At 36.2% G+C, this 17,669-nt stretch overlaps 2 protein-coding genes across 2 annotated transcripts in view; both read left to right on the top strand.

The window, feature by feature from the left end:
- The window catches only part of LOC144434925 (arsenite methyltransferase-like), a 320,525-nt gene that overhangs the window by 175,086 nt on the left and 127,770 nt on the right, over window positions 1-17,669 (top strand). The gene's annotated exons all lie outside the window — the stretch shown is intronic.
- Window positions 674-8,367, top strand: LOC144434987 (G protein-coupled receptor 161-like). The gene is made up of 5 exons (XM_078123519.1): window positions 674-695; window positions 2,925-2,944; window positions 6,768-6,867; window positions 7,258-7,350; window positions 7,568-8,367. Exons 1-5 carry the CDS (start codon window positions 674-676, stop codon window positions 8,365-8,367), a joined length of 1,035 nt encoding a protein of 344 aa, XP_077979645.1.

The raw sequence follows: 17,669 nt of genomic DNA, 5'->3' as shown, positions 1-17,669 counted from the left end.
GAGAGAGAGATGGAAGTGTACGCTCAACCTGTAACTAACCAAGACAGATCACAGATAGAAGTCTTACCTCAGTGCAGTGGGTACTTAATGTCTTGTTGCGATGTCACTGATTTATATTGTGTGTTAAAAATATGCTAGTTGCCTTCGTATTTTTAAAAGTCTGATCGACACCATGAATTTCACAGTTTGCTAACGTTGACGATTCAAGCGGGTGTTTTTTTTGTACTCATTTTCTACTACTAGTTTGACAAAGACACTATTATCAACAGGACACTACAACATTTTACGTCACCACAAGAAGATAACGGTAGTTGTATATATAGCCCATTCACTTGGTATATAATAAAACTAATACATCCTTAATTAATATGGGTGCGTGCGCCTTCGGATCGGGATGTTATAGTACCCTCCTTACCTAGCCTCACATCGGGAAGATTACCATTTGATCTTAGTCTTAGTGCACAAACGCGTTTTATAGATGTATATAAAAGTGTAAGCGATAAATCATTACATATGAATTTATGCAAATTAACTATATCACAAAGGTAAATATTTCACATTCTCGCAAACCAGAACTGTTATTTCGTCCGCGACACTGCAAAATAACGAATGGTAGTGCCGTAAAAGAGGCTGTGGTTTATATATGACGATGAAATTTCAGGAGTGCGCTACAATGACACAAATAAGTCTAACACGTGTTTCTGTAAATGTTGCATTTTCATGAGGTTAATGACTTCAGAATCTATGACAGTAATAGACAGTAAGCAATGCCAATTATAACGTATTGTTCTAAACTGTTCACATGACCTTAGGTTTCGTTCTTACTTTAGTGACACCATTTCAATGTTTATGTCATATGTTACCATCGAAACAGTGAAGATGTGATGCATCTTAATAAATCACATATCTTGTCTCTGAAGTTTCACAATCTCTCGACAAACGAATGAGTTTCGATCATTATTCTCTCGAGATAATGCGATAATGATTTGCTTACTAACTTGCAGTTAATCATATTGGACATACAATATACCTGTATGTCTATCAGTCCATTATCAGAGTTTTTAAAAATGTGTTTAATAGACCATACACATATTGTCACTAGCGATTTACTTAACGAAAAATCTTTGTAGTGACCTTTGCAATGTGCTGTTTCTTTTAGTAAGGTAATCGAGTCTATTATGATATAACTAATTTGTGTCTATTAATTTTCCTATATTTCAAACTAAAATCTAATTCCCAGCGCAGCCAATGTGTATTGACCAAGGAAAGTCGGTCTCGGTCAGCGAACAATTATCTCTAAGTTTCTCGTTTTCTTGAATGCATGAAATTTAGTATTCATCGCTGCTGACACAATACATTTGTATATCGTAAAGAAAATTGGTTAACTTTGTATGTGCATATGTAAAGATCCATTTTGAAAGCATAAGGCCTAAAGAAACATTCATTCTAATTAAAAATTGTAAGCCTAATTATTTTTTTAAAATTTATTTATTTATTTATTTATTTATTTATTTACTTATTTATTTATTATATTATTTACTTTTGTTTTTGTTGTATTTGATGTTTGTTTTTGTTTATTATAATTATTTATTTTCCCCCATTCAATTTGTCGACAATTATACAATACAACACACCAACGCAAGTACCAAGGCAATGCTCAGAGGCACGTATTATTGCTTAGATTGCCGTTTTCTTCAGGAAAATATGGTATGAATCCTGTTGTTACAAATGTACCAATCACTATACTAGTAGAAATAACACTTTTTCCTTACAGGTAGGAATGTATAGTCAAAAATTTGTTATATTTATCCTGTAGACCAGGAAAACAACAATCTAAGAAATACTCCACGTCCCTATGAGGCAATGTATCAATCTTATGCTTCCTCAGTGAAGAGTTCCTCGTACCCAAATAGGTCATTCCAGACGGCAAACAGGCTCAAATTTGGGGTATCATCACCTCACAGTTAAGTTTCTTAAGAGCTTTGTCCCTTGGTATTCTGTAGAAGTGTAAATCAGGGGTGTCTTCGTATTGTTCAGACATCGAGGAAAGCAGCTGTGCTCTACGATTAACCAAGTAACCCATATATACCCCCAAGGTACACACAGACAGGAAGTAGAGCGCCACCATGGCAAATTTTGAAAAGGCATATTAAGGATAGCACATTTAGAATAGGCTCTTCTGTATGGAATTAGGGGGTTATACATATCCAATGTATTTGTATATAAAACAACCTCATAACACATACAATAAGACTCGAATGTGCATGCTACATTGACGCATAGAGGTAGAAATTTGCAATTGACATGTCGCCTTTATATGCATACAATACTCGTGTAACCTTCAATTAACGTCATGAGTGTTCTGGTCTGTTTATATGAAAAACCCTTCACAGATGATAATTGGTCTGAATTGTGTTATTGGCGAGTCTTAAGACGTCAACAGCCAAATTGCTAGTATACTAACAATGCCACGATATATAGAACCCCATAGAACTAAACAAAAATAATCCAAAACTCCGCTTGTCCAAAATGTACCGATTCTTAGCAAACCCAAATCAATTATATTCCAATCCTAAGCAAAAATTGCAAACCAAAGAAAACTGGTATTTGTAAAATAAGGGAAAATTATGACTTCTGCCAATTAATATACAGTGACAAAATAATTGCCTTCGTTGTCATTGGTTACCGTAACACTATTACTCTTCATTGATATCGTTCAAGTTATAATTATGTATTTCAAAAACGTGTATGATGACTATTTTGTAGTCAAGGTGAACTATTTGTGAGACGTATAGTAATGAATTAGCTAGCTGCTTGGCTCAATTAATTCTTCCCATCAACTAATGAATTTGAAACGTGCCTCTTGCAGATGCAAACACTTGCATCCGTATCATAGCACTCTCGGATAACCGCTTTACCGTAAGTGTTGACAAACTATCTTTTGGTTTGTATTACCTTAACAAAAATGTTGTTCCGGACTAAAAATGAGTTATCAGAGAAGGTGTAGGTAAGCAAATAACCTTATTCCAGACTGCTTAGCAACCATGTGGTGTTTTGATTAAGATAATCAACGTTAAATTGGAACGTACTTATGATGACGGGTTGTATTGTATCCACTGCATGTTGACGAGCCGGCCAGTGTACCTGTATATATCACAGGCCATGGTCCAAAAAAAATCGTCACAGGATAGGTCTATGATGATACGTTCTTATTTATAACAGTTGCTTGTGCTTAAAGTTAGAGGGCATTGTAAGATATTGCTTCATCCTTATCGTCTAGATCGGACTCATCCCTGTTTATTTTTATGTTGGTAAGACTAATACACTTATTACACCATGTTGGTTATGCATGAGTATGGACGCAGCACCTGTACGGGTAAAGATCTGATTTGGTTTCACACTTCTTTGAATATTCCAATACATGTAAATGGAAAGTTGACCATTTTGCTTCTGACATTGTTCGATTCATGTTGTTAGGGGAGACTATGGTAAATAGTGCTTCATCTCAGTCATTCACATCGGACAGCCAATGGAGTGATCTGAGCAACGACGGCTTTGATAGATACTGCTTCGTCTCCATCGTCCAGGTAGAACAACCAATGGCATGAAGACACGGATATTGTTTCATTTCCGTCGTCCTATGACATGCACTTAAAATCGTTGAAGTGAAATTGTTGACAAGTAAAATTATTACTGCCTTATGGCCTACATGGGAATATTTGACTGATTGCACAGATTAAAGTGTGTAGTCAACCACTGACTTGCTCAACATGAACAAAGTACACATTTCTCGATTCTGATAACAACCGACTTTCGATGTCGATGTACATGACCATAAACTTTATCTGAAAATGATCATAAGCAAGTGCATTATTTAATTCGTAGCCGAACAACATCTTTAATATAGAGAAAGGGACACACACACACACACACACACACACACACAGACAGACAGACAGACAGACAGACAGACAGACAGACAGACAGACAGACAGATGAAGACGTGGCATATGATTCACAATATATTATGTGTTGACAGACAGACAGACAGACACACACACACACACACAGAGAGACAGACACACACACAGACAGACAGACAGACAGACAGACAGACAGACAGACAGACAGACAGACAGACAGACAGACAGACAGACAGACAGACAGACAGACAGATGAAGACGTGGCATATGATTCACAAAATATTATGTGTTGCTTTTGCTCTGTATGTTCGCACATCAACTAATTAAAATAAGATTCAACGATGCAAAGTTTAAAAAAAGTTGACGAAATTGAACAAGTTAAATCGTGTTTGATAACTGTGGTGAGGAAGACAACAAGCTTGCCACATACTCCGTAGTGGTTAGTTGTTACATAGACCCTACACGAAAGGTGTAGGGTCTATGGTTGTTCTCATAAACCAGTGGTCACTTTAGGAACCATGTTTTTGTCTTGCGATTCAGGAATACAGTTTTCTGCCGAGAATCGATCTCAACAGCAACCTGTTACTTCCAAAACAGCGACTTACTACTTTAAAATTGCGACTTGAACTACGAAACAGTGGCACGTGGGTGGATACGACTGCCACGTGTGAGTATTGAAACTGACAGATACCCCGCCCTCATACTATATCACTTTGATTAAGCAGATCTATGCACAGTACACCTTCACATTTAAAATGCTTTAAAATTCAATTAATCTTTTTTCGTGGAAATTTTAAATAGAGTGTATTACTGATTGCGAACAAATACTTGCAACGCATATCACACTTGTAATGCATGGAATAACAAGGCTATTGAATCGCCATGAACGCAGGTTTAATTTCCCTAACAATACAGAATATACACGGATGTGTGAAGTGAATGTATCTGCGATGAACGATCTTTTCATAACAACCAACGGTGTCAATTAAACCACAGATCAAGTAAGTCATGGACATGACGCACACTGTCCATTGTGTTGTGTTCAATATATAACGCTATATAAACTTGAAAGTGATAGCTCATTTGACTAGCCGACTATTGTCAGTGGAGAGATCAATACCAAGGGTATGTCGTTATAGGTAGATACTTGGATACTATGGTTAGTACAAATCAGACTTATCTCATTTTAGTGTGTATGACTGGTGTACTTTTTCCCTGCATTATCGAACTAAACGATATAACAAAGGTGGCGTATTTAAAAATAACATAAATGATCGTTTTGGAGGAAAGCCTCGTTATTAGTAGTGGACACGACTACGCTTTAATATGTCTCAATATTTTTTTGTTGGATAATAGTGTTGTGTGTAGTGCTATTTTATTGATTTTAGCTAATTCAGTAGTTGTTGTTGCTGCTGTTGATGATGATGATGATGATGATGATGATGATGATGATGATGATGATGATGATGATGATGATGATGATGATGATGATTATTATTATTATTTCTGGGTCTCTGTGTTGTTTATTTCTTCCTATCAGATGTACAGTCATTACAGATTGGAAGAATAGTTTTATTTTGTCATTTTAAGTTGATGTCAGTTTCCGCGTCCACTATTTCTTGTGAGACTTTACAATTTTTGCAATTTTATTTTATTTATCGAGTACCTAAAAAAAAGTTTAGGGCCGGCAGTGAAAAGCTAGGTTGGGTTGGGTAACTGGAACCAAACAATTATTATTTTAGACCTTATATACTTACCTAGAATGGTGACTGACTCGTTTCTATTGACTTCTTCGTTAGAGTCTTTACATACAGAATGAAAACGTGGTATATCAGCTCTTGTGTATCTATGTTTAGACCCAACTGTTTTGTTTGGATGTCATTCTGTTAATAGCTGCAAGATGTAGGTTTCGATGCAGCCCCATGTTGTATAAATATAAATAGATCCTGGCTATCCGTCTTGACAAACAGCTATAGTCTCAGGGCTACTGAATATTACACTTGTATTCACTTCTTCCACGTATTCAAGTAAACCTATTACTTCTAATAGTTCTTGTAGTAGAATATACCGCCGGATGAGATGTTGAGGCCTGCTGGATACGAATCAGCATATATCCTTGATAATTGAAAAATAGGAAATGGCAACCCTGGAGAGTAAAATGATATATATATATATGAATGTATGTGTCTCGCTGGAGAGAACAGTGCTCGATGCAAATATTAGGAGCAGAGCATTATAGACTTTAATTCAAAAGAATAAGGATGTAATAAGTCGTTACTCAGAGTTTCACGCTTCGAGCGATCTTTAGACGACTAAATTGGGATTGTCAAGGTCGATGCATATACACTTAATGTTTGTATGTATATATTGCGTAACAGGATGATCGGACTAAACTATTCCTTACCGGGGTTTACTTCTATAGTGTATATATATCTATACATACATATAGAGAGAGAGAGAGAGAGAGAGAGAGAGAGAGAGAGAGAGAGAGAGAGAGAGAGAGAGAGAGAGAGAGAGAGAGAGAGAGAGAGAGAGAGAGAGAGAGAGAGAGAGAGAGAGAGAGAGAGAGAGAGAGAGAGAGAGAGAGAGAGAGAGAGAGAGAGAGAGAGAGAGAGAGAGAGAGAGAGAGAGAGAGAGACTGTATGGGCCGCCTATTTTTTCTCAGCTGCGGGGCAAAATGTGAATGCTCCCCTTGGTCCATTTTCTAAAGAGCGACCGTCCCGCAATATCTTTTCACTAAAACGTATGTGAGACCCATTGATCTCTCCTCACACCACAACTAACACTTGATTCACTGTATGGTTGCCAGCAGCGATTTGTTATGTTCTGATACAATGGTGACAGTGGCTGGATCTGTCAACCGTGGAATATGTGACACCGGTGACAGCGATGGGATACCAAAAATCACAAAAGAATGCAGAGATAGATAATACAAAGCGCCAAAGTAAAATGATGCCCTCCTCTAATTCTATTTTCTAAAATGTGGCCCTCCTCCGAGAAACGATTGGTGAAACATATCCCCCACCCCATCCATTCCCCGACCTTCCCCACTTGAAATTATTGAAGGTTCCATTAGAAGCAATTTTATTGAGATTCAAGTTAATTATAGTAAGTGCAATAAGGCTCACTTCGAATCTTCTTAATTTTGCTTGAGTGTACAGGTCATAATGTAACATTGAAGTTATTGCTAGATTTTGTTGACATAAATAATAATAATAATAATAATAATAATAATAATAATAATCATTATTATTATTATTATTATTATTATTATTATTATTATTATTATTATCAGTCATTCATACTTTCTTTGGTTTATTTTTCCTCATTTCAGGAAACAGAGGTAGACGAAAGCATGTCAGCCGACAGGTCATTGGTGGAAATAATACTGCTATGCCTATTTCTAATCATTATCATATTGACTGCGGTATTTGGAAATACTCTGGTCTGTATAGCTGTATACCGAAGCAATACTCTCCGCAACCAAATCTCGAATATTTTCGTAATCAACCTGGCGGTAACAGACACTTGTAATGCTTTACTAGTAATGCCTGCATCGTTAGTTGCCATTATTACCAATGAGTGGCTACTTTCGCCGTATTATTGTTACGCGGTGTGCTTTTTTAACTATTGTTTCATCATAGTCTCAATGTGGACTCTTGGACTGATATCAATGGACCGGTATTTCGCAGTGGTGCAACCCTTCCGTTATCCAAGCATTATAACTGTAACACGCACGGTGCAGTTTATAGCTTGTGCGTGGATTCTCGGATTCATATTCGCGTTGCCACCTGTGTATATGGAGTGGGTTTGGTACGATAACATGGAAGCAATCTGTGCCATAAACTGGGAGAAAAATTCGACTCAGGTTGTCATTTACACTCTGTCTGCCTTTGTCGTCTGCTTCTGTGCACCCGGCATCGTTATGATATTTGCATATTGTGGCATATATCGTATCGCTAGGAAACATTCCAAACGTATACAGGCTGAGAGTGAACAGGTGGCTAATTCGATAGCGAACTATAAACGCCACAGCGTCATTATTGCGGATGATCCGACTGCCCCGAGTACAAGCAGGGAAGCAGACCGAACTGGTGTTTCAAATAATTCTAGAATAGATCAAATTAAAACAAATGATCACAATACTAAACCAGGACCCAAAGACAATAACAAAGCTGTCAAGACTATTCTTACCATGGTAGCAGCTTTCTTCGTTTGCCTTACGCCATTTTGCATCACGAAAGTATTAAAAGCTGTGTATGTAGATAATAGCATCGGTGGTACTTGGATCAATACAGTGGCAGCACTCCTGGCCTTTTCCAATTCATCATGTAATCCAGTCATTTATTCAATCACAAGGAAGGACTTTCGTTCTTCCTTTATAAGAACTCTCAGGTGCTTTAAAAGAGGAAATAGCGACGAAGTCGTTCCATTCAATGGATGATAGATGGGAACTTACTTTTAAGAAATGTTTTTTTTTGTCGGTGTTATTTTTGATAATATTGAATTACTCAGATTTCCAAATTATTTTGCCAAATCTGAGTTGTTGTTTTTTACTATATTCTTTTCTATATATAAATCAACGGAACTCAGGATGTACATAAACGGAAAGGTATTAGTTGAATATTTTACAATACCTAAATCTTAACGTAGGGGTAGCTCATAGTTTTGTAGTCATTTTGAATGGATAATACATTTGGATAACTTGTTCGATGAACTGAATTGTTCTACTGCTGAATTGTTCTATAGTTCTACTTATACGAAGAATATTTGCCAACAAACACGTTTCTGTATATTCAATGGAAGCCAGTTGATTTGAAGCAATGCGTCGTCTGATACAACCAAAAAAAATCATTTCAGCATCGCTTGGCTCCACAAAGTTGGTACTTATCGTCAAAATTCTTACCAATGGTACACTACATTTCTTTGCACGAGCTACATGTACTTTTCAGCAGGTCGTTACCGAAATAATTTACAGTACGGTAACAGGATATAGTATATTGTTTCATTTTAAAGGAATAAAATGTAGCAATTTATCTACTAGTACTTCAATTTTGTCAAGCCAAATGATAAAATGTAGCAATGTTAGTAAGATTATTGTTTAGCCAGACGATAAAATGTAGCAATGTTGGTACTATTTCTGTGAAGCAGACGATAAAAGGTAGCAATGTTAGTACTATGTTTGTGAAGCAGACGATAAAATGTAGCAATGTTAGTAGTATTTTTGTGAAGCAGATGATAAAATTTAACAATGTTAGTAATATTTTTGTGAAGCAGACGATAAAATGTAGCAATGTTAGCAATGTTTTTGTGAAGCAGACGATAAAATGTAGCAATGTTAGTAACATTTTTGTGAAGCAGACGACGGTGTGTTTGAACTAAACAGGCTTCTATTGCAACATTTCTAAGGAGTGCATACTACTATACCGCACTTTATCTTGCAATATCAAGTTCAAAATCAAGTCATGGAAGTTTGCTGTATACCGAAAGAAAACAGTATTCATAATTGTAAAATTTGCCACATTTCCAAACCATCAATTCTATTCTATTCTATTCACTGAACCGAGTCGGATTTACTTGTTGATACTATTAAACTGAATAAGTACATTGCCATTACAACTATATCATGTTGTCTCTGTTCCGCGCGCCCATGTCTGTGACACTACGGGGGTTATTTTTTAGATATATTTTCTACAGAATTTTAAATATGTACAGACATAATTGTATATACTCCGTTGAAAACGTTGTAACCAGCAAGCTTAAGGAAAGCGAAATACCTTTGGCGTGACCTTTTCCATGATATGAATATTCCATTTATTGAGGCACAGATTAAATGGAATTGCATGTAATGACTTTAACATATCTTCAAGTGATAGATTATCTAGCCTCTTTCTAGAGTTGTCATTGCCGTTGCGAGGCACATCTAATCTGCTATCCAATCATTAGCTATATATTACGACGGATGCTCTACAGATTTGATGTATTAATTGGTATTTGTTGACTCTGCATATACTGATGATCCCTGAAGGTCTGAAAAGCGAAACACCTGCACACTTCAATTCTGTTTTCAGCTCAGCTCGATTTTATTTTATGATAGTCTACACATTGTTCTGACATTTGCCAGGGGTGTTCCTTCAGGAAGATGATAACCCAGATTGTTAGGAAAAACTGGTACATTTAATTAGTCCACAGCATTTGATAGATAGGATAATATATTTACTGTAAGTGATTACGTTGAAATTTAAAATGTGTTATTAATAATTAAATTGTAATAAAACGAAAAGGTTTGTTGTTTAACAATCAATAAATCTTATTTAAAATGTGAAATATTGCTATAACCATGTTGATCTGATGTTATAATATCTATGATTACATATGTACCTTGCTAGCGTTGTGTAGATCCCATGTTTTCTTCTTTTTCCTTGCGTGTCGCAAATCACCGGAAAAAATCCCGCAATTTGGTCGTAATGTCACGATCCTCAAAGGGGAGTACTTTTACTTGCCTCGCTATCAATAGAGATATCATCCAACCTGTATGTATGTATGTATGTATGTATGTATGTATGTATGTATGTATGTATGTATGTATGTATGTATGTATGTATGTATGTGTGTGTGTGTGTGCGTGCGTGCGTGCGTGCGTGCGTGCGTGCGTGTATGTATGTATGTATGTATGTATGTATGTATGTATGTATACATATGTATGTATGTATGTATGTATGTATGTGTGTATGTGTTTGTATGTATGTATGTATGTATGTATGTATGTATGTATGTATGTATGTATGTATGTATGTATGTATGCATGCATGTCACTTACTTAATATCACTCTTTCACTCTCTCCATCCCCTTCCTCCCCCCCCCTCCCCCTCTCTCTCTTCTCTCTCTCTCTCTCCTCTCTCTCTCTCTCTCTCTCTCTCTCTCTCTCTCTCTCTCTCTCTCTCTCTCTCTCTCTCTCTCTCTCTCTCTCTCTCTCTCTCTCTCTCTCTCTCTCTCTTAACACACATTTGCATCTATGTAATCACTTTACTCTCATACAACGAGTGGGTACGTTACCATGTGATTGATATTCAATGTTCTCAGTAAACAGACACAAATGAAGTGATATCGTTCATTAATGCGTTTTAAGCATGGTTGCAATTATATAAAGGACAATCCATTTGATTACCTTGGAAACTTGGAAAGCAATTATTTCGACAACATACACAGTGTGAAGAATGGACAATTGAGAAGGAAGTAATGCATTGTGGAGAGCTTACATTATATTATGCCATATTTGCAAGGATTTTAGTCATTTTACAAATACAAATTTATTTGTATTATTATCTTTTAATGAAGATTTCGGTGAATAAAGTTTTTATATAGAGCTAACTTCGAAATGAGATTTAGAAACATTGATAATCAGGCTATAATATTTTCATTAAATACATAAATACACGTACACAACATGACATTGTGGTATTTGTGAAAGATATGACAATGAGATATCATTACAGCTTCATTGTGCACACTACACTACAATACTATGACATCAAAACATGAAACCATATCAAATAACTTGCTAACACACTCAGTCTGTCTATTCAATTCTTTCTTATTATTATTTTCATATGTGGCATAAATAGAAGGAAAGGGAGTAATGACCTTCAACGGCTCAAATATTGATAATAACACGTCCATCAATTTGTCCATTATGGTAGCAAATATCAACTCATTCCCATTTCCGTTGCAATCTATCAATTTCCGTGAGTCGTTATTTCGTCCCTCTTACAGTCACTGCAACGGAAGTCATTGAAAACCGTACACTTCTTTAGTTTAAATGAGTGTACTTACACAATCTTAAAATAATATCGTGAACTACATGAAACATGTTATCAAATCTTGGCACACATACACGTATGCACACTATCTCACCCACCCACTCACTCACTCACTCATTCACTCACTCACTCACTCACTCAGACAGACAGACAGACAGACAGACAGACAGACAGACAGACAGACAGACAGACAGACAGGCAGGCAGACAGACATACACAGACAGACAGACACAGACAGACAGACAGACAGACAGACAGACAGACAGACAAACAGACACACACACACACACACACACACACACACACACACACAATCAAATCAAATCAAATCACATGACATGACATCACGTTCCCCCAAATGTTTAAATGTTTATTAATATTTGCATATTTGTCGTGGGATGACAATAACATTCAGCGCAAGGGAGTTGTTTTTCAATTTAGAAATTGAAAGTGAATGACAAAAGTATACTTTAAAACCAAGATAATGACGTGCTGTGAACACTACTTGCATAAAAAATAAGTAGTATTTCATATGAAATCATCTTTATTAAAGATTTCGTTTTTAATTAATATGTCTTTAATATTTGTATTGTTGAATTTTGAGCGATGTCTTGGCACCTTATGCTACAAACTCATTTTGTAATCTACAACTGATATATATATATATATATATATATATATATATATATATATATATATATATATATATATATATAACTCACACATAGAGACACAGACACACACACACACACACACACACACACACACACACATTATGTATATGTCCGTTGTAAATTACAAAATGAGTTTGTAGCATTTACGTAATACCTGTTTGATAGGTGTGCATGGTTTATTTCCAGATATATCTACTCACATTCTTCAAGTTGTTGATACATAATTCATCCTGTCCCAGGAGACAAAAGTAGGCAAGCTAAGCATGCAATGAGAAAAGTAGATAAGATTTTGTGTTAGTTTCAGACTACTTATCAATGATCTAAAATTGCGTTATCTTTGAAGTTTAATAGTGGGGTATTTGTGCTCTGAAGTCTCACAGGACCAAACATACAGGTGAACCATCGTAGGAACCATCGTAAGATAAGCAATGTTTGCGAAATCGTGAGACTCGATGGATAATGAGATAGACTCGATGAATAGTTGCCAACATAAGGTTGTCAGTGAAGTTGAGGTTATTAATACTTGCAAACAAATCCGTTCATAAAATCTGTGTGCCCTGCAGGTTACATTTAGTAGACAGATATGACAGCAATACATGTTTGTACGTTTAATCTCACGTTATATACCGTCCTTGTCCACAGGGTCTTTTCTCTCAATAGCTAGTGATTACACAAATACAGAAATCGCCACAGGGAATTTAAAAAGTTCAGCTTTTCAGAGTAAGTCGATCAAGTTGAACTCCGTTGGCGAAAAGTGCAATCAACTTCAAAGGGGAAGGACTATTAATACTCAAAGGGTAGAGCATGGCATCATGACATAGGGGGAAAGGGGAAGGAGAGGAGTGGGATGGGAATATGAAGAAAATAAAACGACGTGCAGACAACTGTTACTCAATAAGGCATTGAAAACGGTTAGATAGTTAGGTTAGGTTATTTTCTCTCTCTCTCTCTCTCTCTCTCTCTCTCTCTCTCTCTCTCTCTCTCTCTCTCTCTCTCTCTCTCTCTCTCTCTCTCTCTATCTTTCTCTTTCTCTTTCTCTCTCTCTCTCTCTCTCTCTCTCTTTCTCTCCATCCATCCATCCATCCATCCATCCATCCATCCTTCCATCCATCCATCCATCCATCCATCCATCCATCCATACAAGCTAACACCCTTCATATTCGTAACGTTCCATATATTATACGGAACGATGGTCTGGCATTACCATAGACTGTAAACAGTCGTTGGCGGCGCTTCACATAATCCACATACACAGTATTTTCGTCACTGCCGTATTATAACCAGTAGCTGATATGGAACGCCACCAACAACTGTACCCAGATATCTTAACGTGATTCAAAGATTGGTAATATTGTTTTATTTTAACAATTTGATGAATAAAATACCATTACAATTCTCATTCACAAACGACATTGGGAACCGGAAATCAAATACGAAAAATATATATACATGCCATTCGATCCTAAGCTGTGAAACTGAAGTCAACAAAGCCTCACAACACTCTCTATGTTGGTGACAAGAAAAAAGTTTTATTATATCCAATACTTATTTTAAAAAATATGTCATTTAGCGCAAGATTTATCATATTCATAGCCATATGATTAGATTATGACGTCACGACTATGGTGGTATCTAGTGTGGAAACGAATTCGAAATACGTGATATCATATACAGATTGTCGACGTCATGCATCAAGTTCTGATTAATATACCACCTTAATTCTCTCCTCCAGTAATCGTTCTGTTAAAGCTCTTCCAATGGCTTCCGCCCCACCAGTTACACGTGCCACTTTGTCAGAGTTCCATACCCCCCCCCCCCATATTACCTTGCACTCGGGGACTGAAGACAAAGTTAAATAATTATTCTTACTAGCATCGAATAGGTACTAAACAACTATCGACTCCATATAGACGTAACCTATGCTAGATCTTAAGATTTTTAATGAATAAGTGACCCATTTGGTCACATAGCCGTTTGTAGGTAGACAATCCGTTACCTTTCTCGTCCACTGACTTCTTCACGTCTAATTGAACATTCCGCATTTACATAAACTTGTGGACGGAAAAGGTAACGGTGCGGATTGCAGACACAGACGAAGAACACAGATTGGCAAGATGTATTTTTATTCCTTGTCTATGCTATAGGAATGCATGCTGTGATCATCTTGATTGATTTGGGCATCTACTGCAAAACAAACCAAAGTAAAAAACAATATTAACTGCAATGTAGATTAACTAGGCTGGAAAAGGCACCAGTATTATAAACATAATCGTTCACGTTTTGCTGACGTCAAGAGTAAAGAAAATATATTTTCAAGTACATGTTGTATCTCCTCCGTGTAATTTTGTTTTATCAATATGCGTCATTTAATAAGCCATGATTTCAAGGCTTTTATACCGTATTTCGTATTGCAAAGATACTAATCGAGAATCCTATACAGTTGGATTGTATGCTCCCCAAGAAGTTGATGAAGTTTAAATGCCATTGTCCTCTTATAAGTCTGCTCTTATAGACATGTGCCAAGGTAAAGTGCTATATCAACCGACTAAAATCATTATTATGTAATTTCATTATGTTCTGTTCGAATTCAAGCAAGAGAGCTATTTTCCTTCGAATTTGAAAACACATTTGCAAATATGTACGTGTAATTCGACGTAGGGGTGAACGCAAGTACTTCAATCCCAGGTTTCCTCACTACTTGAATTCCCCAGCATAATTTCAACGTTGGGAGACTGCATGCATATCCATGCACGTTTCATCACCGTATTTTGACATTTCGTGCAACAGCGCCCTCTATTGGTAATAGGGTAAAAAGAGATATGAATGAAATTACCGTCCAGTGAAATTTTTAAAAACACAAATACAGGGTATCGTCGTACATAATACTCTATTTGGCAGGCTGACCTTTATTTGTATTTATTTATTTATTCATTCATTCATTCATTCATTCATTCATTCATTCATTCATTCATTCATTTTATTTATTTATTTATTCATTTTATTTATCTATTTATTTATTTATTTATTTATTTATTTAGGAGTTTCTGATGAATACATGTTGAACAAGTTGGAATTTATTTAAATTCTGCCCACCTCAGATAATTTTTTGTAACTACGTTTTGTATATCGAAAGTTGTACATTTTAATCTGTAGTACATATGATGAGAATACTTTGATACATGGAGAAAGCGATGCACTTTGAGAATAACATTCAATTTTCACATTCCAACAAATTGTCATTCACTCTCACATTTCATGGTATTTTCCCAAACAAAGTGTTGTCTGTCTCACTTTTTTTTTATATCACTTGACAGAATCCATTTGATGTCCCATGAGATTACAAGTTTCATCCTTATAATCCTGGTTCTATGATGGCAGTCCCATAGTGAATCACCCTGATAGCTACAAAATTCAAAGAACTCCCATAGGTATATATGTGTAATCTTGCCTTGATCAGATGGTTACATTCTTGCTTTGCTAAAAAACGTGAGGGTTAAAAATGTTTACTGTATTTTTATAAATGTTCAGATACATCATACAGAGTATGTATTGTCAATCATAGCAATATAAAAACAATAATGTAATGTAGAAATAATAATGATAATAATATAATGTAGTTTTTTACTTTGGGCTCAAAGTGCTTTACAATTATTACCTCCGGCATGGATCTATAGCAGTACAACGCATCGCCTTTCTACTTCCTCAACCTTTGCAGTGTCTGTAAGCACATAGGATTAAAGCAGTCACATTGCAACCTCTATCCTACGAGGTCCCTAATTATACAGCTGGGTTTGACGGGGGCATAACTGTGGTTCAACTATTACCAAAGGACTCACGCCACGCAGAAACAAGTGGCAGCAACAAGGTTCAAACCTGCGAACCAGCAGATTCCAAGCTGGCTATGCTAACTATTCATCAACCATCATGACTCCAATATCATTTGTATTCAGGCGGAACCACTCATAAACATGTAGGCAGGATTACATATGCCTGGGGATTTTCCAGTATGCCAGGGTGTCCAACAATTCTTGCATCATTGGGAATGGTAACCAGGTTTATATTCAGTTGGTGTTAACTTATACTATTTTCAGTGGTATTTCCTTGTAGAGTTTCAATAGCCCTGTCCCCATGTGGAATTATGAATTGGTTCAAAATCTGATTAAAATCTGTTTTTCTGTTCCCACATGCACTCTATCAGTTTCGAACTGATTTAATTTAATTGATGCAAAAACCACATCAGAGGGTGATTTTGAAATGAATTGAAAGTAAACAGATTTGACACTGCCTGATGCAAAAGCAAAGGTGAATTGATTCAAGTGCAATGCTCAGCATTGTCATGGGGACAGAAACCAGTTTTGAAATGATTTGACGATCAATGCAATTTTAATCGATTTCAAATTGATTCAATTAGGACAGGGCTTATGTAATTATTTTGAAATTGTTGACAATGAAGAAGATCAGGTAAATATGAACCATCATTACATCATAAATCAAAATTAAGATTTCCATGGTGACACTCTTGTATCTTTATCATGTTTTTCAATACAGTTCTGGGGTGAACAAATCCACTGGTCCTGGGTCCGGGACTAGCGATTTTTTGGGGCGGACCACACAAATTTTACCTTGTCTGGTCCGTCGGACCAGTACCTTACTATTATAATAACTATTAAAAAGTCGCCTGAATATACAGATTCATAAGCAAGATTTAATGTTTCACATTAGTGGGACCTTGGACCACTAATTCTTTCAGCAGGACACTGGATTTTTTAAGGCACTGGTCCAGGGACCACCGGTGCACAAAATGATTTGTCCACCCCTGCAGTTGTAAACTTCTGTGTTTTCTATCATACATCTAAAAATCGTCATTTACAAGAATGCACATCATGACCAATTCTCTTAACAAAATGTATTTTATTTTGCAATTCATGATGCATTTGTGATAATCTCAATTTTTCAATATTTTTTACAGGTATAAAAATCTCAGTCTGAAAATCTGAGTCTTTTATAAAAGCATATCATTCACTTCATTTTTACAAAGTCGAGTAAAATTTCAAATTCATCCCAGGGGAGAACTCCCCTAGGATGGTGAATGGGAGTGCGTTGCTGTAATAGGTAACTTTGTTACAAAAAATCCCCCAAAATGCATCCAATTTTTCCGTCTGAATATTCTCTAAACACGGGGTCCATAAAGATGTGTATCTAATGCATGAAGAAATGTTTCCAATCCTAAAAAGCCATGGTCTGCAGTGCT

Source organism: Glandiceps talaboti, chromosome 5 (assembly GCF_964340395.1).
Source record: "Glandiceps talaboti chromosome 5, keGlaTala1.1, whole genome shotgun sequence".
In the NCBI taxonomy this organism is placed as follows: domain Eukaryota; kingdom Metazoa; phylum Hemichordata; class Enteropneusta; family Spengelidae; genus Glandiceps; species Glandiceps talaboti.
The sequence above is the reverse complement of the archived record's forward strand: the minus strand, read 5'-3'. Positions and strand labels throughout refer to the sequence as shown.